The 27,898-nt window shown below is 41.0% G+C and overlaps 2 protein-coding genes across 3 annotated transcripts in view; both read right to left on the reverse strand.

Moving 5' to 3' along the window:
• Window positions 1–3,638, reverse strand: part of vps50 (VPS50 EARP/GARPII complex subunit) — a 96,267-nt gene extending 92,629 nt beyond the window's left edge. For both annotated transcript variants that reach the window (XM_058619343.1, XM_058619341.1), the window contains exons 1-2: window positions 3,478–3,638; window positions 2,946–3,014 (exon numbers count right to left, since the gene is read on the reverse strand). In XM_058619343.1, coding sequence (XP_058475326.1) covers window positions 2,946–3,014; window positions 3,478–3,510 — 102 coding nt within the window. In that variant the 5' untranslated portion in view covers window positions 3,511–3,638. The remainder of the gene's footprint in view (window positions 1–2,945; window positions 3,015–3,477) is intronic.
• A 1,882-nt stretch (window positions 3,639–5,520) lies between these two features.
• Window positions 5,521–18,574, reverse strand: hepacam2 (HEPACAM family member 2). The gene is made up of 9 exons (XM_058618328.1): window positions 18,291–18,574; window positions 14,534–14,893; window positions 14,159–14,446; window positions 9,574–9,873; window positions 7,557–7,682; window positions 7,022–7,043; window positions 6,894–6,928; window positions 6,488–6,561; window positions 5,521–6,380 (listed from the first exon to the last, which is right to left on the reverse strand). The coding sequence occupies exons 1-9, from the start codon at window positions 18,346–18,348 to the stop codon at window positions 6,270–6,272; spliced, it is 1,374 nt and encodes a 457-aa protein (XP_058474311.1). The 5' UTR covers window positions 18,349–18,574; the 3' UTR covers window positions 5,521–6,269.
• Between the last annotated feature and the right edge of the window lie 9,324 nt (window positions 18,575–27,898).

Here is a 27,898-nt window from a genome sequence, read left to right on the forward strand (position 1 = left end):
CGCAACGCAGGAGAAGGACGTACAGAGTCATCACAGCGTTGTCGAGAACTGGAGAGAGAATTCAAAGAGAGCCACACAGTACAGAACAAGCCTGGCAGAGGTGGAAAGGAAAAGATTTCAAAGACTCTGGAAAGAAAACTGGTGAGAGATGTGTCTCAAATTCTGGTCCGATTCTTATCTCTTTTAACGCCACACATCCTCATATTACATTAACCAAAGAAATCGCTCATGATAAGACACACAGCGATTCGTGTCGGTCGTGAAATTCAAAAGGGGAACATTTCTCCCCTACAATTGCAAAAGGGTGTTAAATTACTGCAAATCCAGTTTGTCCACATCAAATTATGTCAAACCCAAAGCCAGAGGGAGGCGTGCGCCATGCGTCCCGTGAAAGGGATCACATCTTTCCCGAGGCACTCCCAACTGGTAAAGTGACGGCTTATCTTATCGGAGCTTCATCTGTGTCACGAGAGGTTTTCTACAACAAGTCCAGCAACAACACTGCACTATTGTCTAGTATAAAATCCTATCATTCAATAACCGGCAAGTACAATGCCATATGTTGTCGTCCATGAGCCTGTGTTTGCTGTTCATTATGAGAATAACAACGCGCTCCAGCCTTTCAAAAGACGCAGTTTGTGTTAATTACACACACACACACACAGGTGTCTTTTTACATGGTGGCAACAGCAATAAAAATAATGATGAAGATTTCAAGGCCAAGCACAAAAAAAGAACTCCCTGAAAAGTGAGGAATTACATGACGGGTTGAATCAACCGACACTGAATAATCCAACGTTTCAAATGTTGCAACATTAACAGAAGGTCAGCATTTTCAAGCAAAGTCAAAGCACAGCAAGCAACAAGCAGTGCACTGAGTTGAAGGGAAGTGAGTGACTTTACATCACTGTAGACACAGTGTGCCACTTGGCTCCGTCTCCCCATGACAAATTGACTATGTACAAGTGTATAATGACTAATGCTTCCTGTGACTAAGCATGACTGATTACGTTTTCCAAAACGCCACCATGCAAAGAAATGTTACAATATTGTACCAGCAGACCGTGTTTCACACCATCGGTGCTCGGACTGAAGTGAAATGTGTCCTTAAGTGATATAAATGGGAGCCTTCACTCTTTGCACACTTCTGTTTGGGGGGAAAACCTGTGGGAGTGATGTGACTGCTGAGTTGTACGGAGAGGACTTTCATATGTATTATGTAACACAAAGCAGCATGGACACGGCACCTGACATCATCACAATAAATCAAAATAAAAAAAAAAACTTGTTTTGAGTGACTCAACTAGCCTCAGTATTGCCCTAAATAGTCAATTATACTTTTTACACAACATATGTGTTGTGCATAAGTGCATAAGTTGACCACAAAAAATATAAAAGGTGAATGAAATCAATGAAAGAACAGCAATTTAACAACAATGTTGAATGGAAGACAGTAGCTATCAACTATTTAGTATGTGTATACATTATGAGCTGCAATTAATAGTTTTAAATAACAGTTTGATATGGTACACTTCAGATTTGTGGATTCAATTTCACAAAATCTGCCACATTCTAAGTTTATTCTGTTGCCTCATGGCAAGAAAGTAACTCGTTTGAATCCGTTCTGAGGTTTCTCCGGGTATTCCGGTTTTCTTTCCACATGTAGAGGTTAATTGGACCCACTAAACTGACCGTAGGTGTGAATGTGAAATTGAACGGTTGTCTGTTGGCCCCGTGATGGACTGGCAACCTGTCCAGGGTGTACCCCACCTTTTCGTCCTATGTCGACATTGTAAATAATTCATATTCTCATCCTAGCATTAAATTACAGAGTAATTCATATTTTTATGGCGCAATGTGATAATGCTCTATCATTTGGTCACTCTGTGAGAAAATTGATATTCACAATATAACAATATATAATTCAGAGGCCGGCATTCGATATCAAATGCTATTATAACGTCTACGTTTACACATTATTTGTGCGACCTCACTCCTCCATGAGTATTTCTGTTGTTGCATACCTTGTATGTCTTTAGTTATTTAGTTATTATGCCCATATACAATAGTGGGTCTAGGTCAGAGGTCTCAAATTCCCCCACTCGATTGTAAGCGGCTGCCACTTACTGTAATATCAAGTTATAATGAGAACTGGCTCACAACCTCCTCCTCCTGTAGCTACATGATAGACAGAATATAACACTAAATAAGACATGAACAGTGAGCAATATTTTTTTATTATTATAATAATAATAATAATAATACCTAAGGTTACATGAATCACACTTTTAAATGTATTTAGTAAAATGATATATATATATATATATATATATATATATATATACATGAGCATGTTTACTGTTTTTATTACAGTTGTCCTGAAGTTATTCATTTTTGATTTCACTGTATCGTTCCATAACATAACACTTTTATTTTGAAATCCTGTGAAATATCATTACAAATATTGTTATTGCGTTATTGTGATATGATAACAACATGCAGCTTTGGGGATTAGACAAATTAGACACTCTAAATTGACCGTAGAGTGTGGATGTCGTTTGTCTCTATGTGGCCCTGTGATGGACTGACGACCTGTCCAGGCTGTACCCTGTCTTTCGCCCTATGTCAGCTGGGATTGGCACCAGCGACCACCACAACCCTCATGTGGAGTATTAAGCAGTAGTGAGTGAGCACTATGCCAATATCCCATTGTTGCCACACCAGACCTCCGTACCATATTTCCAGAGTTTTTATGCATGTAAACCCCCTCAAAAATGACCGCAAAGCCAGTGACCCATTCAGGGTGTACCCCGCCTTTCGCCCTGTCAGCTGGGATTGGCACCAGCAACCCTCATGTGGAGGATAAAGCGGTGGAAGATGGATGAATGAATGAATGAATGAATGAATGAATGAATAAAAGGAAATGAGTGCAACATAAACATTACCTTGCTCGGGATCCTCAGGTTCTCTACAGGACTAAGATCTGCCATGCTCTCCTGAGGACTTTTCAGACCCTGTCAAAAAAAAAAAAAAAAACACAGAATCACTGTTACAGCCACATCACAAAACTTGTCTTGTCTCCAATTATAACATGTCCCACGGTCTCACATAGCTTGTTCATCAGTTTCCAATTATTTACAGTAAAACAGTGGAACAGACGGGCATATGTCTGTAGTGTCGAGTGTAACGTTACTGCTGTGTAAACTGAGAACTTCCCTGTCGCCCCGTGTCCACTGTTGTCGTGCTTCTACAGGTAAACTCTCACAGATACAGGACGTGTGTGGCTGCTCGTTAACGTTTGTTGTCTTTACGCGAGACAAACGGCTGTTATAGTCATTATAGGCGGCTGTTTTTGACCAAGAACCAAACGACGAGCTGTCAAATTAGCCTCGTAGCTTAGCTAGCCGCAGCTGTCAGAGGCAAACGGCCAGCAGCAGCCGGGCCTGTGCGCCTTGTGTGTGGCGCTGCTCCGCTCACCTGCCGGGCCATGAGAGACTTGATTTTCTGCATCGTAGCTCCAGTGAGTGTCCGCGAGTGTCAGTGCACGGATACGTGAACAAAGCCACAGCTGAGTTTTGTTGTTAGCGATGCGCCTCCATCACTACGAACAGGAAGTCATGGTTGAAAGTCACGTGACCGGCGAAAGAGGGTAAGAGGAGGTGGCAAAGCATACTGGGAAATGTAGTTTTTAGTTGATACTATTGAGCCCTTCGCGTGACATCAACTGGCAGAATCTCCCAGGTGAAAGTACTGCAATATTTTGCATTGAATTAAAAAATGTATGTTGTTCAGTATACAAACTATAATTAAACGTGTATACTTAAAAAGATGACTGTGATACATGTAGTGCTTTAATTCACCACTTGATGGTGGCAATTTCACATCATAGAGTAGAAATAAATGGGAGTTAATGTTAAAGAGCTGTTATATTATATTATTATTACTATTATAATTATTACTTTTATTATGATCCCTGCTCTAATGAGGCATTGTGAACTAGCTCATGACAACAGGAAAAGCACAGGTGTCAAGGGCAATTATTCAATTACTAAATTACTCAACTATTTTGATCCTCGATTAATGGGTTGAGTGTTTTTTCAATAATTAAAAGATGATTTTTCAGCATCTTAAATGTGAATATTTTATGGTTGTTGTGTGGACGAAACAGGATATTAGAGAACATAATTTTTCAAAATTTTCTGACATCTTACGGATCAAATGAGTGCTCGATTGCCCAAGAAAATAATCAACAGATTAATCAGTTATGAAAATAATTGTTAGTCCTGTAAATACATACATTTCAAAGAACATTTTTTTCCTCATAATATTGTTTTAACTTTTCAGATTTTGGTTGAATGACTTTAACTTTTCCAGAGTGTGTTACTACAGTGTGGCATCAATACTCTATAACTTAGTTCTGTTTTGTTGCGAAGCTTCATTCCTGTCATGAGCAAAAGTGATTGTGTCATGTCCTGCCACCTCCTCCAACTTGATGCATTGCGAGCAAATAGAACTGCCCCTGATGTAAGCGGTTCCAAATAAGTAATTATTGATGCAGATCCATCAGCCTGCTTTGTAACAAACTCCCAATGGGTGTTATTTTGAGCAGTGTTTGGTTAAAAGTCAAAGGCAGGAGCTGTGAGAGCTAGTTCCTGGTTAATGATGCCCCGGGCTATTTCCAAGTCAAATGAAGGTGAGGTCACACTGTTAGGTGAACTTACTCCACTGTTGTTTGCTACGCAGTCATCTACAGTGCCGAGCCTCTCCCTCAAAGCATACACTGAGACGGAACAGATGGCAGCCACTACCCGGAGATGCCTCCACAGAGACATGGAGGACTCAGTTGGTCAGTTCATAAACTATAATTAGAGGCAGATCCAATAAACTGCATGCTGTTATGATGGAGAGAATCATCATGATATGCATCGTTCTCTGCAAAGAGCAAACAAAATACACAAGATTTTAACTAGGGTTTGAATTTTGACAAATGTGCCAAAGCGTTTGTGATGACGTTTTTGACATAATGGGCACAACCGTGTGTGTGTGAGACATATTAAAATAACCTGCTGCAGTCTCACGTACATTTCTTACTTATTTTCTTAAAGGAAACATCCCTGTATCTGCTTCTCCGTGCTTGTTTTCAGTCCTCCCTTTGCCCCTTGTTTTTCTTCCACACACACACACAAACTTGTTGGTCTTGTTTGTCCATGTGTGTTTGTGTACACATTTTTATCTGCCTGTGACAAGATGTCGGCGGGAGCAGGTGGAGGACACTCGGCCACATGCTGAACCATCCATCTGTTGCTGCCTGTCTCCATGTCTCTAGCCAGGTACGCGGGCTGAGAGGGAGACAAAACGCTCGGCAGCAAAGTCCAGACAACACGTACGGGCTGCACACTTGTGACAGTTTGGAGAGTTCACAGCCAAGAGCATCGAACAGTTTTTCCTCCAGGATCTGTGACGGAGTCAGTGTTCATTTGAAGCAGAGATTCACAAATAAAACAATAGCATGAAACAAAATGCATTGTCTTCATCTGATTGTTGGCAAACAAAGTAAAACAGTATCTTTAATAAAGTACAAAAACAAACGTGTGAATGCAAACTGTACAATAATTTAAGAATTTAAGACTGTTTCAGCATTTCACTGTGTCACGGTTGAGCAGAACAAAATGCTACATTTGATGAGACTGAGTTCCTGTCGGAATAAATAGATTTCAGCAAAAATAACATACAGTAGAATAATACGTATAAAGAATCTGCGGTGTCATCCATGTACAATATATACAGTACATTCAACCTAAATTTATTTAATACAAGAAAATCCATTCTTCATAACACTCTCTTTGAAAGGAAATGTTAAACGCAATTCATTTAGAATTCAACTTTTATGTTACATAATAATTTAAGTGTAAGTGGGTAACTAAAAGAAAGACGGCTACCGCTAATCTGTTTAATAGGATTATTTTTGAATTGAAAAAGCCGAGCCGTTTCAACATCAGTTATCCTCTCACATAAAAAAAAACAAAAAAAACAAGCCATTCATACAAACATTGTCAAGTTATTCAAAATCTGTCCCAAACTCTGGACAATAGCAGTGCACGATCAGGTTGTGTAGTCGCCTTCGTTTCCTTCATCCCGTTTGCAAACAAGTGGGCCACAAAAAAAACAGTGTTTCAGTCTTTGAAAACAGAGACTAAGTGGAATAAAGCTACACAAGAGTCTTCAAGTGAAATGACCATACGGCAACATTTCCGCTCCCCAGCGGCGAATCACTTCAGCAAACTGTGACTGGGGCTTTCGGGAACATGTCGGATCACATCGTAAATGGTGGTGTGCATATCCTGAACGGACTCGAGGCGGGCCAGAGATCTGCATGATACCTAGAGGACGGTTGCGTAGGAAAATTGAAAAGTGTATTTAGTCAAAACAAGGAGTTTCTGCTTCACTGGTGACGCTAAGTTATGTCCATGTATGTCGTGTTTTATACCTGTGCAGAGTCCATTTTCCCTGGTATGGAGACAAACTCGTAGATGCCAAAGTCTTCTGTTGCATCCTCATGACCTGTTGACACACATACGGGTTTTAATACCAGTGAAAACTCACTGTCAAATTGTCAAACTGACATAATGCGATGTAACCAAGACTTATTTTTCAGCTTTAATAAATAAGCTTCTAATTAGGTTTCAACGCCAGGTTAAAGAGTGAGTTTAAGGATCGCTCACACTAAATATTTTACAGCAGCTGTTATTTTTTACTGAACAATGTCTTATTTTAAACGGATTGAGAAATAATAATAATAGTGTATGCTCATTGTAGCATTATTAAAACAACAAAGTACTACACTATGTTATATCGCTGTAAATATGAAGCTGGTAAAGACATCTGTAGCTTACCTGAACGATGAGGTCTTTTCTGCTCGGTCAGCGGTCTGCCAAAAAACATCCAAATATGCATTTAATAAAGCAAATACAGAATGTAAATTAAAGAAACAGTGAACAGTGCCTGCATTGATTCCTCTTACCTGTTGTAAATGCTCATAAGTACTGTGAGAACGGAGAGAAAGAAGGAAATAATTATTCACAAATAAAGACCACATTTTTATGTACGGCTGCTCTCACTGTGTTTTCTATTTGACTAAATAATAGATAAAGACAATTCCGTAGCAGAGGGTTTTAAAATGGGTTTCGAAGGATGATCGTTTGGTACAACGACAAACGACCTCTGACCTCAGGCAGTCCAGTGAGGAGCAGACATCAGAGGGCTTCACTTCATTTTTAATTTCCCTCAAATCGGGTGAAAAGGGTGACATGTAACCGAGTTTTGCAGCTGTAAATATTGGATCGGAGCTGCTTCAAATATTTCCACACGAGTAAAGTGTGCTTAACAAATGTGTTAGACCACCTGTCATAAAAATGAGAAAGCATAAATATTTAATTCATCTTTCAAAAACTAATTTAAACCAAACAAAAAAAAAGTTTTGTAAGTTAATTTAAGTGTGGCATGCACCCCCAAAATGAGGATTTTACACCCAACAGCAGCGAAAGACATCGTCTTACCTCCTTTGGGATGGCAGTTTCTCCTGAGGAAGAACAACAGCATGCAGCCAATGATGAACAACGAGCAGACAATTATTACCGCCAGTGGAGACACACTGTCGCCGCCCTGGGTGTGTTTCTCTTTGCCTGTAAACAGATAAACAAACAATAATAATGATTAATTCAAGAAAATATTGATACAGTTAAAGTGTTGTTTATTATGTCATGGCGTGGTTTGTGGCTGTATCAATAAATCGCAAATGTGTTGTGTTGTAGTAAAGACTCTGTCCACTAGTTGGCAGACATTTTTTTCATCAGAGCTTTTTTTTAAAATAGACTTATTTGATAATACCTTGATTATTTTATCCCAGCATATCATTACAGCAACCACACAATGAGATACATCATCATTGTTTTGAATAATGACCCTGTCCTACACAGACTGAACTGCAACAGCTGCTCTGTTAATCTTTAAGAGTGAAGGAAAAAGACATGTTTCGGATACTGCATCATGTCAGGTGACCTGTGCTGCGCCCTTAGGCGATGATAACCCTTCTGTCTTCTTTTTCAGCACAACCCATAGGCAAACACATTTCATTTTCACCAACTTTATAAACACACCTGAGCAAAAACGACTCACAATGTTGAAAATCGCATCCAATTGGTGAAATTTGGAAAACACGTTACAGTTCAGTGTTCCCTCGGCTCGTTTTTATGAACAAAAATGAAGTAAGAGCGGGTTTAATTTTGTGGCTTCTGCCCAATTATCGCAACATTATATCACTACTAAAGAAATGCAATTAAAAAAAATCCTAACTAACTCAACAGCACATAAGAAGACAAAACAACACCCCCAGGACGTCCATATAAGGAGTTGTATATCCACTGTTTTTAGCATAGCTGTATAAATCACAATATAACATATCATAACCCCTACATCTGGATATGGTTTTTTTCTGCCAATAAAAAAGCAACAGTGCTATAGATCAAGAGGAACTTATAAATGTAAATATTACATTTATAAAGATAAGCATGAACATTTTCATTGCTTAAAGTGAGTGATTGCCGACTCAAAGGTCATAATGTTAGTCGTCCGGGAATTCTTTCACGAGTGATTCTAATAAAGAAAGGAAAATGAATCCCGTAGAGAGATGAATGCTGTCACGACTTCTGTTTACTCAATAAACAATATTTTTCTCCGACCATAGCCGGTATCAGCGCGAGCCCTTCTCGGTATCACCACGACGACATATCAACGGCGAATTCAGCACACAGAAACTCCACATGCTATAAAACTTAGTCAACAAACACAACAGCTGTCATCCTCTGTTTACTTTCCCAGCCTCTGAACTTTAATACAGGCTGCAGGGCCCTGGAGCTTAGCAACAGGAATAAAACCTGTCATATACATAACCTGTTTTTACTTCTCACCTGTTAACACGCACACCGACTATTTATATCCAGCGGTCTAAAAGCCGATCGGTTGTTGTTGCTGAAGTGCACTTCATCTTTCTTATATTGAAGTTAGTGACTATTTTTCACATACATATTGCTCATTTGCATATGGAGTGAAATATTAGCATTGTTTCAGCAATATTTCACAAGTCCATGAACATTATTGCAAACACCGTGCAGTGATGTGGAATAATTGGTGTCATTAATGTTCTGTACAATACAGACCAGGAAACTATTCAATTCCTTCATAATTCTATTGTATATGTTTTAAAACAAAACAAATGTTTTAATGATTTTGGTACATTCTACTGGGTGTGGTGGTCTTGTGTGATTTTTTTTGTATTTACTGATTTACCCACCATTCACCCTATAAGGCGGGGCTGGCTCTATCTAGCTCCTCCCACACAGATAAATTGGCTAAAAAAAGAACAAATCGTGTTTCTACCTGTGTGCTAATGTACAGTATGTAGTGTTTAGTCTCGACATCTTCTGCTTTTGGCATGACACACGTGTTTATCTGTAAGGATTCCCATTTTCCTGCCCACGCTCTGCTCCCTCTCCCCATGCTCCGCCCTCAACCCACCTGTTCCTAAGCCGGCGACCACCAGAGTGAACTGGGCCTCGTTCTGCTTCTGCGTCACGTTGTTGAAGGCACGACACAGGTACTCCTCAGGCTGTGCCAGTCTGTAGGACAGCACCTCTAGCCGCGGGCCCTCGGTGATGACCTGGGTGGAATTGTGGCTCTTGGAGATCCAGACATAGCTGTTGGGCGGGTTGGAGTCTGCCTGGCATTCAAAGAAGGCCAGCTCTCCGGGGTTGATGGTGAACACCTCTCCTGTCCGCAGGCCCTGGCCTGAGTTCACCTCCAGATTGTACGGCCCATCTACAGGGGATTTGGGGAAGACAGTGGATTCAGAGACGCAGCTATATGGTGCAATTATAATTCATCATGGAAGCACAAAGTGCTGGACATCAGATATGTGAACTTTTAGAAGAACCAGGTTCCAGATCAGCACATACACCCTGGAATGGGCTCTTTGCACAGCAGCCATTTTAGCATAATCATGCACTCTGAAACTGAGGAAGCTAAATGGAACTCAGCCATCACTGACATGATAATTTACACCTGAGATTTGGTGATCGTAGGTGAGACATCACAACCACTCCACCGACGCATGGCACAACAAAGAAGAGCCAGCTCAGCGGGACAAAGGACACTCTTTTGAGGATGCTAACGTTCATATTTTGGACAGAGAAGACAGATGGTTTGGAAGAGGGTTAAAGGAAGCCTTCTATGTCCATTCAGAGTGACCTTCCTGGAACAGAAGACGTGGTTTGAGATATCAATTGTCAGCCGCCTACAATGCTGTCTTGAGGGCCCTCCCCCAAGTTCACACCTTGACCCATGTGACTTTAACGGCACGCATGGTACTCAGGGGGAACAATGTCCCTGATGGATCACACCTTGGCTCATGTGACCTCAACAACTCACATGATGGTTATGGTAATGACCTCAGGGTGCCACCAAGGGTTTAGAAACCTGGGGATTCCAGCACAGTACCCCTACTTGGTAAGCGTGGCGTTGTACCGGTGCAGCGACAACAAACAAAGACAGAATGCGACAGATCAGACAACAACAGAGGACATCCAAGAAGACGTCAAGCTTTGTATGAGAATAGACTGTGGGCGTTGAAAAAATACCGGTTGACAAAGGCTGACCGTCATGGGTCATAGCTCCACCCGTACAATACGATTATTCTGGTACTCCAAGAGAGAGGGGTTCCGAAAAATGGAACGGTTGGGGCCAGTTATTTTGGTACTATTTTTAATGGAAATGCAAAAAACCAAACCAACGTGCCTTAACAGAAGTCCAGTTGCCTTTGTTTTTAGCACTTGAAGGACTACCATGACCTGGATGACTGTGAACCTTCACAGACATTTCACAGCACATGCTTTAATGCACAGGCTTTTATAGATAACACAAACAATGGCTCCGTTCACTCCAAGTAGCCGGGCCACTGTGACATCATTAATGTCATTATTCACACACATGCTTTTCTTACTGAGGCCTGTCGAGTTATACGAGTTCAAATAAGTGTCAGCTTTACACTAAAGTACAGTCTGTGTTCTTCAGTCTTTAGACATACAGCCCCAGCAGTGCAGCCTATAGTCAATCAATGAGCAAAGACGTCACTTTTAAGAATGTTTTTCTCTGCACATCCCCCAGCAGCTAACAGTGTTTTGGCAACAGAAGTTACACACTGGGGCTTTAAGGTCTTCTGTTGGTCAACATAAGGTTCAAAACATGATATAAGTATCATAAATCTGCCCATATTTGGGCTTCAAAAAATAATTTAAAAAGGCACCTACGTGATGTCATAAAGTTTTGTTTACAATCCAGTAAAAGAAATCCAAATGGATTTTGTGGAGGGAACAAGGCTAATGCTAACTTACAGGATTATATATGTCTGTGCACTCTAATTATAAAAGAAAAATGTAATGAAACTGCCTCCTCAGTTCAAACACACGCATTTAGGGAATGAAAAACACGCTGTCAGTTGTGCACGAACATAAAGATAAATAAAGAGTGACTGGAACAGAAACTTAGCATGATCAAACACAAGGGAGGTATTTTAACAGTTTGCAGTGGCTCCTTGCTGCAGGACTCTCCTCAACGTTGACACAAACTCGCTTTTGTCTACGCAAACAGACATGATGACAGTGATGGCAGTGCACTACTCAGTGCCAAGTTACTAGATGACACACCCACAGTTTAAATATACCAGCGAAGGAGATTGGACAAATCAAACAAAGTTACAGGCATAAATGTAGGTAAAACGTGTCTTTTGTGTTGCGTCAGTACAGAAACACAAACCAGTGTTGTAATGTAACAAAGTGCAAAATTCACGTATCTGTACTTTTATTTATATTTCGAGCAACTTTTACTTTTACTCTACTACATTTCCTCTAACTATCTTTTTTACTCGTTACTAGCAAATAAAATCAGAAGAAGAAGAGTTATTAATGGTCTGTATTTATATAGAGCTTTTCTAGTCTTGATGAGCTGCTTTACACAATATAGTTTTGCCATTCACACGCTTCAACATGGGGTTAAGTGTCTTGCTCAAGGACACATAGACTAACAGAGCCAGGAATTGAACCCACAGCCTTCCAGTTGAAAGACAACTCGCCCTACCACTAAGTTACCATGGCTCAATCCTAACGCCTCACCTTTATAATACTTTTACTTCTAAAATGTAAGTACATTCTATACCAGAAAACTACTTTTGATACTTAAGGACAGGAAATGTCATATACTTTAAGACTTTTACTTTATTAATTTTATAAAAAAAAGTGACTTCAACTTCTACCAAAGTCATTTTCTTGTACTTTTACTCAAGTATCCCTTAAAGGTACTTTATACAAGACTGAAAACAACAAGATTACTGTAAAAAATAGAGTCTCTGAGGTTCAACCTCACACAGGAGTTTACCTGTGTATCTACGACAGTGGAGCTCTGTGAGATTATTCTACTCCCATGCAAATATTTTTCCTTATCAGCCACATGTTTTTAGTTGTCAGTTCATGACTGACAGACATTTACATGCAACCTAGTTCTTCAAGGAGACCGGCGCACAAGAGAGCACACTTTGCACTCACTGCATTTGCTACAACTTCGATTTAAAGCCAAATGTTTTTAAATCAGCAGTGAAGTTAAAAGAGTAGGTTACCAATGAAGATAGACCCGCACTCGCAGTGCAGTCGCACCAACAGTTGACTGCCTTTGTCTACATGGCAGGTTCACACAGGTTAATCCTATCTAATCACAAGTTAGCGAGTGATGGTAAGAGGGTCACATGCTAGACACTGTAGCAACAAGGGAAGTAAAACAAAACCCAGAGGCTAGAGGTGCCGTAAGCTCAGCAGTGTGAATTTGATTTTTTTGCTATTATGGATAACATCTGGTGTTCACAGCACTAATGTTCACATTTAATGAATAAATATATCATTATGTATTATTGTTGTTTATAGAAACTCATATTTATTTTGAATGTGTAGTCGAGGCATATTGCCTTCTATAGAGTTCAGAGATTCATTTTTACATATATATATAAATATATATATTTTTGCGTATTTTATTGTGCACAATAAATCAAATAAAAATCTAAAGCAGCTGACAGTTATGGCAAATCAAAGCTTCAAATCAAGCGTATCAAGAAGTCTGAGGTCCTGTATTTTTGTTCAGCTTTGAACAGGAATCCTTCTCCTCGCGCTTGACGAAATGATCAGGTATAAAATAGGTTATGCTGAAGTTATACACTGTGTCAACACACAATCTGTAGAGCCAGACTCTGTGTGATCATTCTTTTAAAAAAAAAATCACGTTTCAGTGGCGTGAATTGGATTAACTTGCAAAAGGAGTCACTTTCACTTTCTTATTGTCATCAAAACACCAATAATGAAAGAAATGTCACTGTGCACTGATGATGACAGACTACAATAGTGGTTCATGTTTAATGTATATTGCTCGGTCTTGTATAAAGAATCTTAAAAGGGATACTTGAGTTAAAGTACAAGAAAATGACTTCAGTTGAAGCTGAAGTCACTTTTTATAATATTACTAAAGTAAAAGTCTTAAAGTATATGACATTTACTGTACTGAGGTATCAAAAGTAATGTTCTGATATAAAATGTACTTAATTTGTCGAAGTAAAAGTATTTTTTTTTTAAAAGTGAGGAGTTAGGATGGTAGCTCAGTGGTAGGGCGAGTGGGTTGTGGGTTCAATTCCTGGCTCTGCTCCTCACCATTACCAACTCGTCTACTTCTGATTTTATTTGGTAGTAACGAGTAACAAAGTAAAAAGTTGCTAGAAATATGAATAACAAAGTAAAGTACAGATACGTGAATTTTGTACTGAAATACAGGAACAAAGTATTTGTACTTTACGACGCTGATATTGCTATGTGTCTAACACTTTATCTGTAATTTAATACTTACTGGTCTGTATCTTTAAATAATATGTTTCTTGTAAGCCGGTTCAAGCTTGAGATAATTTTTATACATGACACAATACTAAAAACATCCTTCTACTTACTCTATATCATAAAAGACAACTCTTGGTGTGGAGAAAAAGGAAGAATAAAGGTAGATACGCGCATCTACTCACAGTAAACATTGAGTTCCAGGCCTCTGCTGGGTCGGCCCGGGCTGACCGGGTTGCTGGCCACACAGCGGTAACTTCCTTTGTCTTCTTTCCTCACGGGGCTAATTAACAATGTAGCGTTGCCTTTTGAGAAGTGATATCTGGTACTGGTGCCCAGCAGGACGTTGTCCCTCATCCACTGGAATGCAACGCGTGTTCCTCTCTCCACAGAGCAAGTCAAGGTCACATTGGCCTTGTCCTCAACAACTGCATAGGTTGGGCTCTTTGCAATGACGGGACTGGACACAGGGACTGAGAAGAGAAGAAAAAGTTTGACACAGTGTCCATTGAATGTCAACAAGATTGTCATCATGACAGAGGACGCTAGAACCAACTCACCGTCCACTGTCACCCGCACATTTCTCTCCTCCTTGATCACCCGGCCTGTGTTGTTGTGAAACTCTATGTTGAGACTCAGATGATAATCCCCTTCATCGTCACGGTGTAATTTATGGATTGCCAAAGAAATATTTGGCACTTTAAAGAAGAGGTTGTCGCGGTACATCATGTCAGTGATCGCGTCCCTTTTGGTAAATGTCACCAACGTGGTCCTGGTGCCGCTCGACCTGGTGTGGGACCAAGTTCCCTGGATGTCTGCTTTGTCCAGTGGAAAGCGAGTCTCCACAGCCAGAAGCAGGGACTTCCCTTCAACGCCGTGACGGACTAATGAAGGTATGTAGATGAAATCAGCGCTGACCTCTGTGGTGGTGGAGATGATGTGGGAAGAAGAGAAGAGGGAGGGAAAGAGTCAGTATAAATAATTCATGACCTTCTTTTTTTTTTAATTAAAGATATATTTTTTACTTAAAACCCAATATTGGTTGTCATTTTATTAACCTGATCAAGTTACCACATTTAAACAATGTTGAAAAATAACACAAGACATGTCAAGACACTGTCACCTTTTCACACCACAACCCATCCACACAAAAAATATCCATGAGCTGTAAAGTACAAGACAAGACTTATGCCCTTAGGGCTGGGTCTAATATTAGTCACACTCGTACCACTAAGCACAAAAATGTGCTTTTTTAAAAGCAAGTTATAAAAAATATTATACATTATTATAGGAAGGCGGAAGACACACACCGAAACTGGTTAACAAGGTAAAGGAAAACTTACTGTTGTCTAATAAAAAAAGAACCAAAAAACAAACTATATTCTACTTTCATTGAGTGGATTTATTTTCACCTACAGTACATCTGACCTAAGTAGTTACATAAGAAATACTAATTCATACTTAAGATTTGAAGGTTTTTGTGACGATGCCAGGATGTTTTCAGATTAAGAAAAACAGAAAATAGGAATTATTTTCAACATACTACAGGCAAACACTTGCGACGGTGCCCTCTAGTGGAAATAGTATGTTTTTTCTCCATATGCCAAATATGGCCAAAGTGACGCAAAGACAAAAGTTGACACGCAGATATAATAAAATGCATGTATTACGCTTTTAGGGAAGATTTTGGCTGGGTTTCAATGGCACAATTTTTGCGCTTAACGGTATGAGTGTAATACTTGTTTGTACACAGTCTATTTAAGCCTGACTGTATTGGCGCTCACATAAAAAATACACAAACAATATCATATTTGTATTATTAAGACAGTTTATCATTGGTTATTGTTATCATATGTTATAGTTGTGTGTCTATTTGACCAACATGTGCCTTTATTTGACACACTGGTGCAAAAGTGCTGCATGTTTTGCAGTACAATTAATGAACGTATGTGAAGAGTGAAAAAGAGCATTGTACTGTTGACCAGATGGAGTGACATTTTAAAAGATGAAGCTAGCGCCGTGTTGACTGTGAGGTCTTCTTACAAACTAGATTATATCCTAGTCGTCAAAATGTCCAGGTCCTGAAACTGTAGTGAGTTAATATTGACCCAGATCATTACTGTGTTACTGCTGTCAGGCAAGACGAGGCCTGTCTCTTTCATCCCAAATCGCCACAAAACAAACAGCTGAGCTCTGAAGTTACTACATGACTGCTATTGCATCTCGCTGGTTACCAGGCACTCTGTTCCGCTGGTAACAGACTGAAAACAATGCTAACCTGCATGTTGACCTTGTCTGTCATTATGAACACATTTATTCTACAGTCTAAATCAGGGGTGGGCAACATTTCTGTTGCCAGAGGGCCACACTGACATAAAGTAAAGGACCACAAATAAAAGGAGACAATAGAACACAAGAAACAATGTTTTTTACACCCTCTATTTAAAAGTAAAAGACCATTTCAAAATAAAAGTCTGGTTGTGTTTCACTAGTTAAATGCTGTTAATGTGAAGGTGCAAAAACTGAAATGTTTGGTCTGTATTTGCAGTAGCTTTTGCTTGAGCTATCGTCTTTTCATATGTCTCACCATGTCAGACTTTGAATATACGTATATAAACATATATATATGTGTGTGTATATATATATATATATATATATATATATATATGTACATAAGTTTTAGTGAGGTGAATTCATTGATTGTTTGGACGTCAAGTGGAGTTACGCAGCAGCAGCAGCAGCAGCAGCAGCATGTGAGTAGGAAGTGCTACTGTGAAACAACAAACTTACTAAAGCCTGACACTTTTTTGTCCACAGTTATCTTTTAAAGTTAACTTCCCTTTTCTCTTATGTCACTTTGTTCAACCGCTCTGACTGTGTAGCTTCTCTTTCTCGGTTTCATCACAGAAGTGACGGAGGACATAGTAATGAAAGACTGTCAAGTGTGCTAGAACTGAAACTTTACTGAGAGCGGCAACTAGCACTTGTTTTTTACCATCATTTAATCTTTTTATTTCATTTTTTTTTTTTTTTTTATGAAGCGATTAGTTGACATGTTAGGAAACTGTGAACAATGTGTCCACAAACCAAAGATATCTCAACTACGGTGCAATTAAATGATTTAAAATCATTATTAACTGTGCAATATGACATGAAATGTACATTTTTGTAAGCGTACGATACACGCAAACATGTTTATCTATCTATTAGTAATTCTCTTTTTTTAATCTTTGTAGATAAGAAAAAAAGTTTAGTCGGATAGTTAGATTGCTCTCTTTGACAATAAAGATTCTGATTTTCCAGAAAATATCCACATTTAAGAATCTAAAAAGTCCGAGAACGTGTTTCTATGTATTTATTTTATTTATTTTATTAACCATTCAAACCAATTATTTGATTTGAAAATGTTGTTGTTGAGCGCAGACGCCCCCATGGCCACTGTAACAAGGCTGCGGGCCCATTTGTTTGTGTGTGTGTGTGTGTGTGTTTTGCAGAAGTGTGTCTCTGTTTACAACAGCTGAGCTGCCATGAAAAGGAAGAATGAGGAGAAGTGTGCCGAGCCCGCTCCTCCACTGTTGTTCCCCAAACAATTAGGATTACACTGACAATGGTCTTTGAGGTGAAAGGGCACATGTGGAGACCCACAAGCACCTGCCTCTTATCGCCCTCACACACATCCAAGTTGTTTGGATACTAAATAAAGTCACGCAGCGCGTATCCGAAACACCACCATCATGCGACCTCTTTCAGATAAGACAAATAAGTGCTCCTCATGGAAGGTTGATAATACAAACATCAAAGCGACGGGGAGTGTCCATGTTTGTGGGACTTTCCTGTTGGATGTATCTGGTCTTCAACTTTAGTCATTGAGTCACCAAAATGTGGCCCAGGTCACTTCTTCTTTCCATGGACTCTTAAAGCTTCACAAAAAAGGCGACGGTAGAAGACGGGCTAAATTTATAAGGTCATACAGAGATTTCATTTGCATTAGTAGCTGAGTTTGACCCCAATCTTGGTTTTTAGTACTTTTTAATCACACAACCCAGTTTCATTACTGCTTCTCTGACCTCGGAGTGTTTTAAAGACTATAAGATGATTTCACAACGTTTTAAGAGAACAGTTTGTGACTGTGCGCCACAAAAAAAAAAAAAAAACATAGAAAACTTCCTCAACTCACCTCTGACTTTTGCAATGCCGACCAAGCACATACAGCGACTACAGTGACTGCACCACAACAATACTCACGACTCAAGCGACAACATACCAGCGAGACACGTTAACACACACATATACACACACAAACAACGCCCTCCTCACCTGTGAGGATGAACAGGACAGAGCACACGCATAGAGCTGTTCTTCCTGAGGCCTCCATGGCATCTTATCCTCCTGGGATACGTGGGACTTCTGACACACAGGCAGGGAGTGAGTGAGTGAGGGAGGGATGGAGGACGGAGGGCGAGGAGTGGAAGAGGAATGGGAGGAGGCGGAGGACGAGGACGAGGAGGAGGAGAGAAAATTGACTGGTTGTGGTGACAACATTTGCCAGGGAAATTAGAGGAGCTAGCTTTGGCCTGTGTGCACCTAGGCCCCGCCCACTTGACACCAAGAGGAAGAAGAGATCCACCTGTGCAAAAGATAGCACTGTAAGGTCCTCACACTCTCACACACACACACACACACACACACAGAGAGAGAGAGAGAGAGCGGTGCCCTAAGGCTGCAGGTTTCACTTCGTCAAAGAGAAACTGTGACACAAATATAAAAGTGTAAAAGGATAGTCGAGAGCGGTCTCTTCGCACCAGCTGTCTGCTGCCTCGTCCCCTAAGGCGGTGAAACAAAGACTAGGCACAAGGACAAAGAGCTTTTAATCTGCTAACGGAATGCAGTTCTGGATGACAAAATGAATGGATATTTCGCCATCAGTTATTCCGTCACATGTTATTTTGTGAGCACGAAATGAGACGACAGCCCGACAGAGACAAGAAGTCTCCTTTGAAAAATGCTGGAACTGTGACTTGTGGACATATGTGGTTACCAATGCAATGGAAAGGAGCACATATTATGTAATAAAGTTTGATTTATTCATCATTTAGGCATTAGGTATTAAGTTGAATTAGTCCTGTGGGCTTAGACACTATACAGTGTAAAATGTTGAGTATTTTCAGTCTGATACTGATACTGACACACGCTGCCCTTTCAGATACAGCCACTTATGCGTCATTTTAATATAGATTTTCAGCCCTCGGGGTGACGCTGTGAATGAAAAATAGAGGGAAAATCCTTGCTTGATTCCTCACGAAGATCTGTTTATGTAAATACCAGTGTTTGGTTTATTCTTAGACAAAAGTCGGTATGTTTTTGACTCCAGGGCTTTGTTTGCTTTTTTTCACTATTAACTCTTCAAAGAAGACCAAGAATCCATGAAAGGACAGTTCCAGGGCAGCGTCAGCTCTGATCCCATGCTAAACAGTCACATGCTCAATACTTAAACTATGTTTCCTCAGTGCAAAATAGTTGTTTTTTCCCCCCCTATAGGGGTCATCGTCTAAGAGGATGTGAATGTGCACGGCAGAGTGAATGAATTAGGCCATTGTGGGCTGCGTAAAATGAGTGCTGAGTTTGGTGATGGCACCATTTATCGAAGCCTTTCTTTTCTCTGCTGTCGAGTGCTCGTTGTATTGTCGGGGGGGGGGAACTATCAACAGTGATTACTTTGTTTTTGTATCCTATCAAAACTTCATTTCTTGGTCGGACACAAGACATGACATGGAATTATTATTATTATTGTTGTATTTGTATCGCAAAATGTAATTTAATTTCATTTAATTTCATTTAATTTAATTTCATTTAATTTCATTTAATTTAATACATAAACGGCGATGCGTTCATTAGCTGCTCCAGTATTAGTGGTTTAAATCTTGTAAATATATGCACATTTTGCTCCTCCCTCCTTCTCCCTTGGACCTGCACTTCTCCCCTCCACCTGTAGATGGTGTCAGTGCATCATCCACTTCATCTACAAGACTGCTTGGACTTTGAGGAAGCACAACTGCCAACCTTTTTTAACTTGTGGCCTTTTAGTTAGAAACTTGCAACACCTTGACACAAGTGGCATGTGTCAAGGTGTCTAAAATAGTCATACTAAAAATCAATCACACGTAGGACATATTTGTTTTGTAGACACATTCCTACACTGTTTTGATTATGAAGGTGAACTTGAAAGATTGAGAGTATTGTGTTGAGAAAAGAGTCTTTCAAAGTGAGCAAAATAACGCACAGGGCGACTAATTATAGGACGATGCTTTGATGCCACTCATCATTTAGGCCTTTTTTTCTTTTTCTTTTTTAATCGGTGACTAACGTGAAATGTTGAGTATTTTCATTCAAAACAGAACAACATACTCTCATAAGACTTATGGAGAAACAAACAGCTTACCTATTTACTGAGGGAGGATGTTTTGGTTTGCACCCTGACCTTTTGACTGGACACACACACACACACACACACACACACACACACACACACACACACACACACACACACACACACACACACGCACTCTTTGAACAAGGGTCAGTCAGAATTTCACAGCAGTGTGGATGTTCAGCTGTGACACAACGCTTCGCATGAAATTAAGAGGAAAAGTATTGCCGATGTGGGCCTGGCCTATGGTTCAGCAGAGTCAGTTCCGGTACAGTAATGGTATGTTCCGGTTTTGAACCCACCCCTTCCAAAAACCAGGATACGGCAGCTGAGTGACATTCTCACGCGCTCTCACACTGGAACTGGGGGCCCTCTGTGCTGTGCTGTAGCTGTGCTAAAACATGTCACATTTTCCATTTTGTTAGCACTTTTTTTTTCTTCGTCCCCACTCAAACCCCTGTGGAATCTTTTGCCTCCTTCTCCTCCTCATCACTGTCATCACATGTTATCGCATCTTCCTCATTCTTGTGGTACTAAATCAAAAAGTCAGGTTGGATGAATTACACCTACCTTAACTCCTCCTCCTTGTTTTTGTTTCCATTCCGCCTTAGTCCAACTCCTTTTTGAATCATTTACCTTTCTATCCCCTACCTTTTTATATTATTATTATTATTATCAAGTTTTCCCCTTTCCTCCATGTCTTCCTCTTTTCTTTTTTGACCTTTCCCTTCCTCTTCTTTTTTTTCTTTCTTCCTCTCTTCTTGCAGCCTTGGCCTCCAGCTGCAGACGCTCAAAGCAGACACAGCACACCAGCCCACATCAAGGCCACAGTATTGGCACACGTGTGTGCATGTGTCTGGAGCAGTCGTTACAGTGGGGCCACATAGGGTGTGAGTGGCCTACTGTGATATACTGTAGGCTTTACCATGTATATCCTTGAATGTGGTTCAAATACTCGTGTTTTTGAGATGTCCGCTCACAAAGAGGAATAATGCACAGCACTCGTGGCCTACGCGCGCACAAAAGTCAATCACCGCGCAGACAGAAAAGGAGAAGTGGGCATGTGCCTTTGTAGTTCGTGATAAGAGGATGTCATGCCTTGGATGACAACTTTAATTTTGTTATTGCTGCTTCATTGTAGAAATGTAAGTCTATAACCGAGAGAGAGAGAGAGAGAGAGAGAGTGTGGGGTGAAGTGGAACAGTGAGGGAGTGGGAGTGGGAGTGGGTGGGGATCTCTCTGTGTGTGATTTGATTGGGTGAAAAATGTTCATTCACCCACACAAGATTTATAACAGTGGGAAACACAGAATGTCAAACACACACATGCTGCACTGCGTGTGTGTTTGTGTGGGTGTATCTCTCATGCTTGCATATGTGCAACAGTGTTTTTTTTTTTACTGCCGCACTGTTGAAATGTCTCTATATCTATGCACCGGACTGTCTGTCGTTGCCAAAGTGTAGCACCTTGACTTCATAAACTGTGTGTCTGACCCAGAGAGTGAAGGTTGAGTCAGTGCCTTTAGTGTTCTCCACCCTGAACTGTCACCATCAGTCCAAACACTGTGAGAGTTTGAGAATGTGTGGGTGTGTGTGTGTGTGTGTGTTTCCTGCTCTGAACCCTGTCTTTCTGCATCCCAGAATAAACATGTAAACATGCTCTTAGGCGCTCCGTACATTTGTGTGTCTTCCTTATGTATCCAGCTGCACGTACAGCTGTGTGTGTGTGTGTGTGTGTGCGTGTGTGATTGTGGCAAGAGCCTCACCCCTTTAACGCATTCCACTATCTCGCGCCCACGCATTTGCCATGTGACCTGCAGTCAATGACAGGAAATAAGCCGATGTCAAATCCTGCTGCCTGCAAAAAAGCCTGGTCCTCTTCTGCTTCCAGTCAAAGGCTCTGCTTTGTGTGCTCAAACCCAAACACACCCACAGCACAGAGCTTAGTGTCAGTCTTAAGGAACACAAGACGCCACATTTTAAAACCCAGTGCGCACCTTTTTCCCCCCCTTTCACTGTCACCGCTTTTGCCTCACTCGATGAACCGCTCTCTTAATTCAAAAGATACGCACGTGGCTATGACTGAGCACATGCTTACTTAAACGCGGCAGAGAGCACAGTCGCCGCCGTTGGTCTACGTGTTTATGAATGGCAGGTGTAGCGCTGATAACAAAAAACCTGTCCCCAAGTGTACATAGTTGACACCCATATTCCCACACGAAGATACATCATCTTGCTTCCTGTTTCGCCAGCATAGATTTCCAGAGAGAGATTAAAAATCAGAAATTCTCACTCGGCACAAAGGGAACCTTGACTTGACTGACTCCAGACATGACGAAGTCAAATGTGTCTGCAGAGCGGAGAAATGAAAGTGCCCAGTTATTCTGAGGCAGCATTCTGACACGCACATGCACGTCTTTCTATAATTCCGAAGACACATATAGACACACCGCTTCCCCTATAGTCAGCCTATACTGTATGCCCTTAAATCACCTATACCCTGCTGCTAACCCTAAACCCCATTTGATGTCGTGGAGATTGGCCAACGTGTCCTCACAAAGACGACTTTCACCTCATTGTCCTTGTCCACAGAGAGACACACACACACACACACACACACACCTATGAAAAATATGTTTGCATCATACACGCCACAGACCAAATTGGCCTGTGTGTGTGTGTGTGTGTGTGAGTGAGTGTTTGTGTGGCTGGGTGCACGTGCATGCATACAGAGTTGAATGGACACAGCCACCTCTATGTTCTTTCCAGCAGTGAACTGTTGGCTGTGAAGAAACACCATGGTTCCAGGCTGAAAGTCGGTACTCCCAGTGCTCAGGTTTGTGCTTGTCCTCTGTGCGCTTCACACGGCCGTAAAAGCACGGGATAAAGGCGCATTTCGCTTACACCGGACTGAGGAAAAATGGGCCTGTATTAAAGCTGCAGTCTGTAACTTTTGCTGACTTGGGTTGGTCTTGACGTTATTACGATGCATCATCTGAAAACGGACAACGCTAGTAGATCCTACCGAGGGAGCGTTTGCCTGTATACAGCGGCAGCACATTGCTGAATGACGTTCGTGTGAGAACACTTTGCATTACCGTAATAAAAACGGTTTGTGCTATCGGAAAAAATTCCAAAAGTTCCTGAAAGCTGGGAAGTTACACGTCAAAGCCAACGTGTGTGTGTTACGGTAATTTCGCTCACACTGTTGCAGGAAGCCGGCAAATCGGCGCCTTTGTCACCAGAGAGGAGAGAGATGGAACAACGCCTGTACATCGTTTCCATTTTTTGGCCTGTTTTTGGACATTGAGCCAAAAACTCAAACAAAGTATTACTTATTTTTTAAATAATTTACTGTTATACCCAACATCTGGTGTTTGTGTACAACTACAGTGTTTTCCCCTTCATTTAAATTGTTAATTCACTATTTTAACATGCAGTACATTGTAAAAACCCACCAGATATTGAAAGTTATTCTGGAAAAATGGGCAAAACTCACAGGACATTTTCTGGCCCTTTTATGGTTAAAATAGGCAACGCAAGTCCAGACAGACATTTTGAGGCTTAAGAGTTAAAGAAGAATGAGCCTACTTTATGTTTGCAGTCAGGTTCCCTTTACTAGTGGAAAGTTGCTGTTGCCTCCATCCGTCACTTCCTGTGTGCAGTGTGGACATGTCACCAATGCGAAACAAAAGCTCAAACACTGCTATCCTGAGAAACACAGACAGAGGCATTGTGTGCACTCACTGACAAGAGTTCTAACGTAACTACAGTTTGAATCTATATTTGAGCAGCGTCACTGACCAGTCCAGTAACTTGAGAGGAAAACTCTAACCCCTAAAAAGACACAAGGCAAGCATCACAATACACTTTTCATTTCCTGGAAACACAGTTGTGTGTTTTTGGAGTCAGAACATCCACCCTCCCAACTGACACACACATCCTTGTACAGTATTCTTAATGCTAACCTTAACCATCACAAATAAGTCCCTAAACATAACCTAAAAACCCCTGTCCCAGTGACATGACCTCACAAGGTCAAAATGTCCTCACACAGATAGGCTTTTCCTGACACACACACACCTTTGACCCCCATTATCTTCGTTCTATGCAAAATTCAGGCCTGTGTATTTTCTTTTTCGAATGACAAGGAGACCAATTTTATTCTCTAACTCCTAGAAGAATTAGATTTTAAATTAAGGGATGGTACAAAGATTCTGAATGATGTTTGATATTCTATCAACTAGCAGCATGCTAAACCAGACACCACCCAATACTAACAAGCTGAAATTGCGCCCCTAGTGGAGTGGAGGTAAACACACTCCATTCAATGAATCGATTCACTAGGGCTTATGGCTCGACTCATCCCTCGGCACGGTTCAGTTGCGTTTCCACTATTATAGTACCTGCTCTGGCAAGGTTCCAAACAAGCTGAGTAGACACTATGTGTGACATCGCCCGCCACAGGAAGAGACGTCCGACACAAAAATCAAGCCCAAACAATGTCGAACTGTAGATCAGTTAAAGAAATCCTAAAAATGTGGGTTAATCTCCAACAATTACCAGGGAAATGTCTAAAATCTCAATATTTCACAGAGGGGTCTGGTGTATTTAACATCAGCGCTGCTGATCGCCGGTCATGGAGGAAGTACTGAACAAATCGTTTTTATGAACTGATTCTAATGATTCAGTTACACCGAAAACAACTGCTTTACAAGTCACGAGTCACTCGTTTGTGTGTCGTGTGGAAACGAAGTCACCGCAGTTTTCATGCATGTAGTGTAAAACCAACCGTGCCGTGCCGCGCCGTGCCGTGACGTACACAAGGGCAGTCATCTTGTAGAACGGTGAATTCAAGCTCCAACCAACATTTGTGCGACTGCTGTGGTGCTCAGCATCTGGTGGCCTCTTCCTAACGCCCCGAAAGCATCACAATGACATGTTACCTAACACCACACGGTAAAGGTGTGAGGTTACATAGTACTTGCCAAAATTAAAAAAAGAAAGAAAAAGAAAGACGTATGGAATGGGGGTAGTTGAACAGCTGGATGAGGCCTATCACACTCAGAGGATCTTGTAATAGATGCGTTCCTTTGGTTGAAGGTATTTATGATGTTATTTCCATAACCACCCACAGCAGTGATGTAATCAGCGAGAGGTGTGAAGTAAAACAAGCCATGTTGACATATGTTGTTCTGAATCGTAGTGTGGCCTCCTGTGTTCAGAAGGCTCCCAGAAGGCTGTGTGGGTGTTTCCAAACTCCTGTACACAAACGTCCTCTCCTCTGCGTACAAATAAAGTTCAGTTTTTCGACGCTGAGTTACTGCTGTCAGAGACATCACTCTTTTCTTACCGCGAGGGTTAACAGCAGAGTTGTTCTGAGAAACCGACACAGCCCCAGGGTCAGTGTTATCAGTGACTGGAGTTTTCAGTTCTTTTTTTTTATCTGTTAGTGACATTTTTTTTTTTTGCCCTGGGCTTAGTTGAGAAAAAAAGTGAATGTCTTAATGTTTAACGAGAGAGAGAGTATGCAGAAAACATAAAACTCTGCCTCGCATGCTCAGGTTCCCACAGTGTCATTGCACGCAAAAGGGGACTGATATCAATTTCTTCCCAAAATATATGATATATGATATATGATAAATTAAGTGCCAATCGTGTGAAGACGGTAATGTGTAAGAATTAGTTAAAGGGAGTTGAAGGAGGTTCATGTTAACCTATTAAGCGTCGACTTTTCTGACAGTAAAGTGAAGTTTCGTGTTGCTTTGCAAACTGCTCACTCCCTGCACTAAAGTCCACAGAGAAAAGCCCTTAAATCGAGTGTTATTTTGTGACTTGAGTGTTTGAAATCCTTTGGATCCACTTCAGTGACACAAACGTACACAATTGGGCGGCAGTACACCCGGGTCTCCTGTGTCCACAGAATTTCTTTGGTGGACTTTGGTGCAGAAGAGTGAGCCGTTTACAAACTTCCTTTTCAAGCTGGAGAAGAATATGTATGTTCCTGTCTCTCAGGCTGGTTCGTGGTTTTGGTGTCAGTACCTTATTCCACCACAAACGCAGTTTCAAATGAGTCACATCATGCCAACCAGAGAGCAGTGTCTGTGTGCCAGTGTAAACAGTGTGTGTGGCGTCGTGTTTCCAATGAGCATGAAACTCTTTGGAAGTGTGCAACGTCGATTGTCTGCTAACAGGTTGAACAAAAACTAACTCCCGCACAGGCCTGACCTCACTAGAAACTGCGGCGCTATTGTTCTGCTGTTAAGTGTTTTGGACGCTTTTACTTTGCAGAGCGCACATGCAAGAAAACACAAGCTGGAATGTAAAGTATATGTTTACTCGTGCGTTAAACACAAAGAGAGAATCAGGTTTTCAAGACCCTTTAATCGAAGGCGATGTGGGGAAAAACAAAAACAACCATCATGTTACCAGTAATTAGATCCCACCTGTCTCCAAGGCCCCCTGGTACAAATACAAGGAAACAGGACAGTGAGGCTGTATGTGTTCCCTTAGTAACACAACCCTACACTCCCACAGCAGATACATTCAGTATCTGCTGTGCCCACTCACATGATTACAGTCCAATCAAGATAGAGCAATTGTTCCCAGGTGAAACAATAACAACACTTTACAGTATGAGAGCCGCAGATGCCAAAGAAACACCAGCGGTGCCCTTCAAGGTCCAATTAACGCCCTGTCCACCCCGGAAAAGATAAAACAGCTTTGATTACGGCGTTACAGCCGTAGTAAAACAATACAGCTCGAACTCTGAAGGCTCACACATGTCCGGGGTTGTTGCTGTGTCGCACAGTGCTGCAAAGACGGACGGCGAGATAACGAATGACTGTGCCGTGTTGCATCACAGATACTTTGCATTTGTTGCATTCTGTCCGCAACAGAAGCCAGGACTGGAAGTTATACTGCATAATATAACAGCGACTGAGAAATGTGAATACATTCTTCTTCATTCTTCTTCTTCTTCTTTTTTTGACACCCGTGGTGCCTTCGACAGGCCCAGTCAAAGTCCTCGCTAGCTTCTTTTCTTGATTATTTTTAGATACAGTGAATGGATATCACCCTCCTCTGGAATGATGCCACGTGATGATAAAAAAGGTGCCAAATATTTCGCCCTTCAGCAGCTCATTAAAGATGCTCATAAAAAGATGAAAGCTATCTCAGAATCCGCCGAATCAGCTTTATTTGGCCATACAAACAAGGCATTTGACTGGTTTCCGCGTGGTTCTGCACCCAGAAGAAGACGTTCCAAAAAGAGCGTAATAAATTGTAAAAAAAATATTAGTTAGGTACACGATAACAATGTATCTTGAATTAGAAAAATGTCGCTGACTTTTAAAATTAGGTACATTCTGTGCTCTTAAAGGCTTGAGGGGAGGGGCGTGTCCCCTGGAGGAGCCGAACACACACGCACTCAAACTATGTCTCAGTGAGGACCCTCATTGACATATTGCATTCCCTAACTTTAATTTAAACCCAATTCT

Source organism: Solea solea, chromosome 20 (genome assembly GCF_958295425.1).
Source record: "Solea solea chromosome 20, fSolSol10.1, whole genome shotgun sequence".
NCBI lineage: Eukaryota > Metazoa > Chordata > Actinopteri > Pleuronectiformes > Soleidae > Solea > Solea solea.

What these genes read in the sequence shown, in the direction of transcription:
- hepacam2 (XM_058618328.1), bottom strand. Translation starts at nt 18,348, where the DNA reads ATGGAGGCCTCAGGAAGAACAGCTCTATGCGTGTGCTCTGTCCTGTTC. An exon ending in TGTGCGGGTGACAGTGGACG is followed by an intron (nt 14,447 to 14,533) that starts GTGAGTTGGTTC and finishes TTCTCTTCTCAG; the next exon opens with TCCCTGTGTCCAGTCCCGTC. An exon ending in GAAAAGACCTCATCGTTCAG is followed by an intron (nt 6,562 to 6,893) that starts GTAAGCTACAGA and finishes GTGTGTCAACAG; the next exon opens with GTCATGAGGATGCAACAGAA.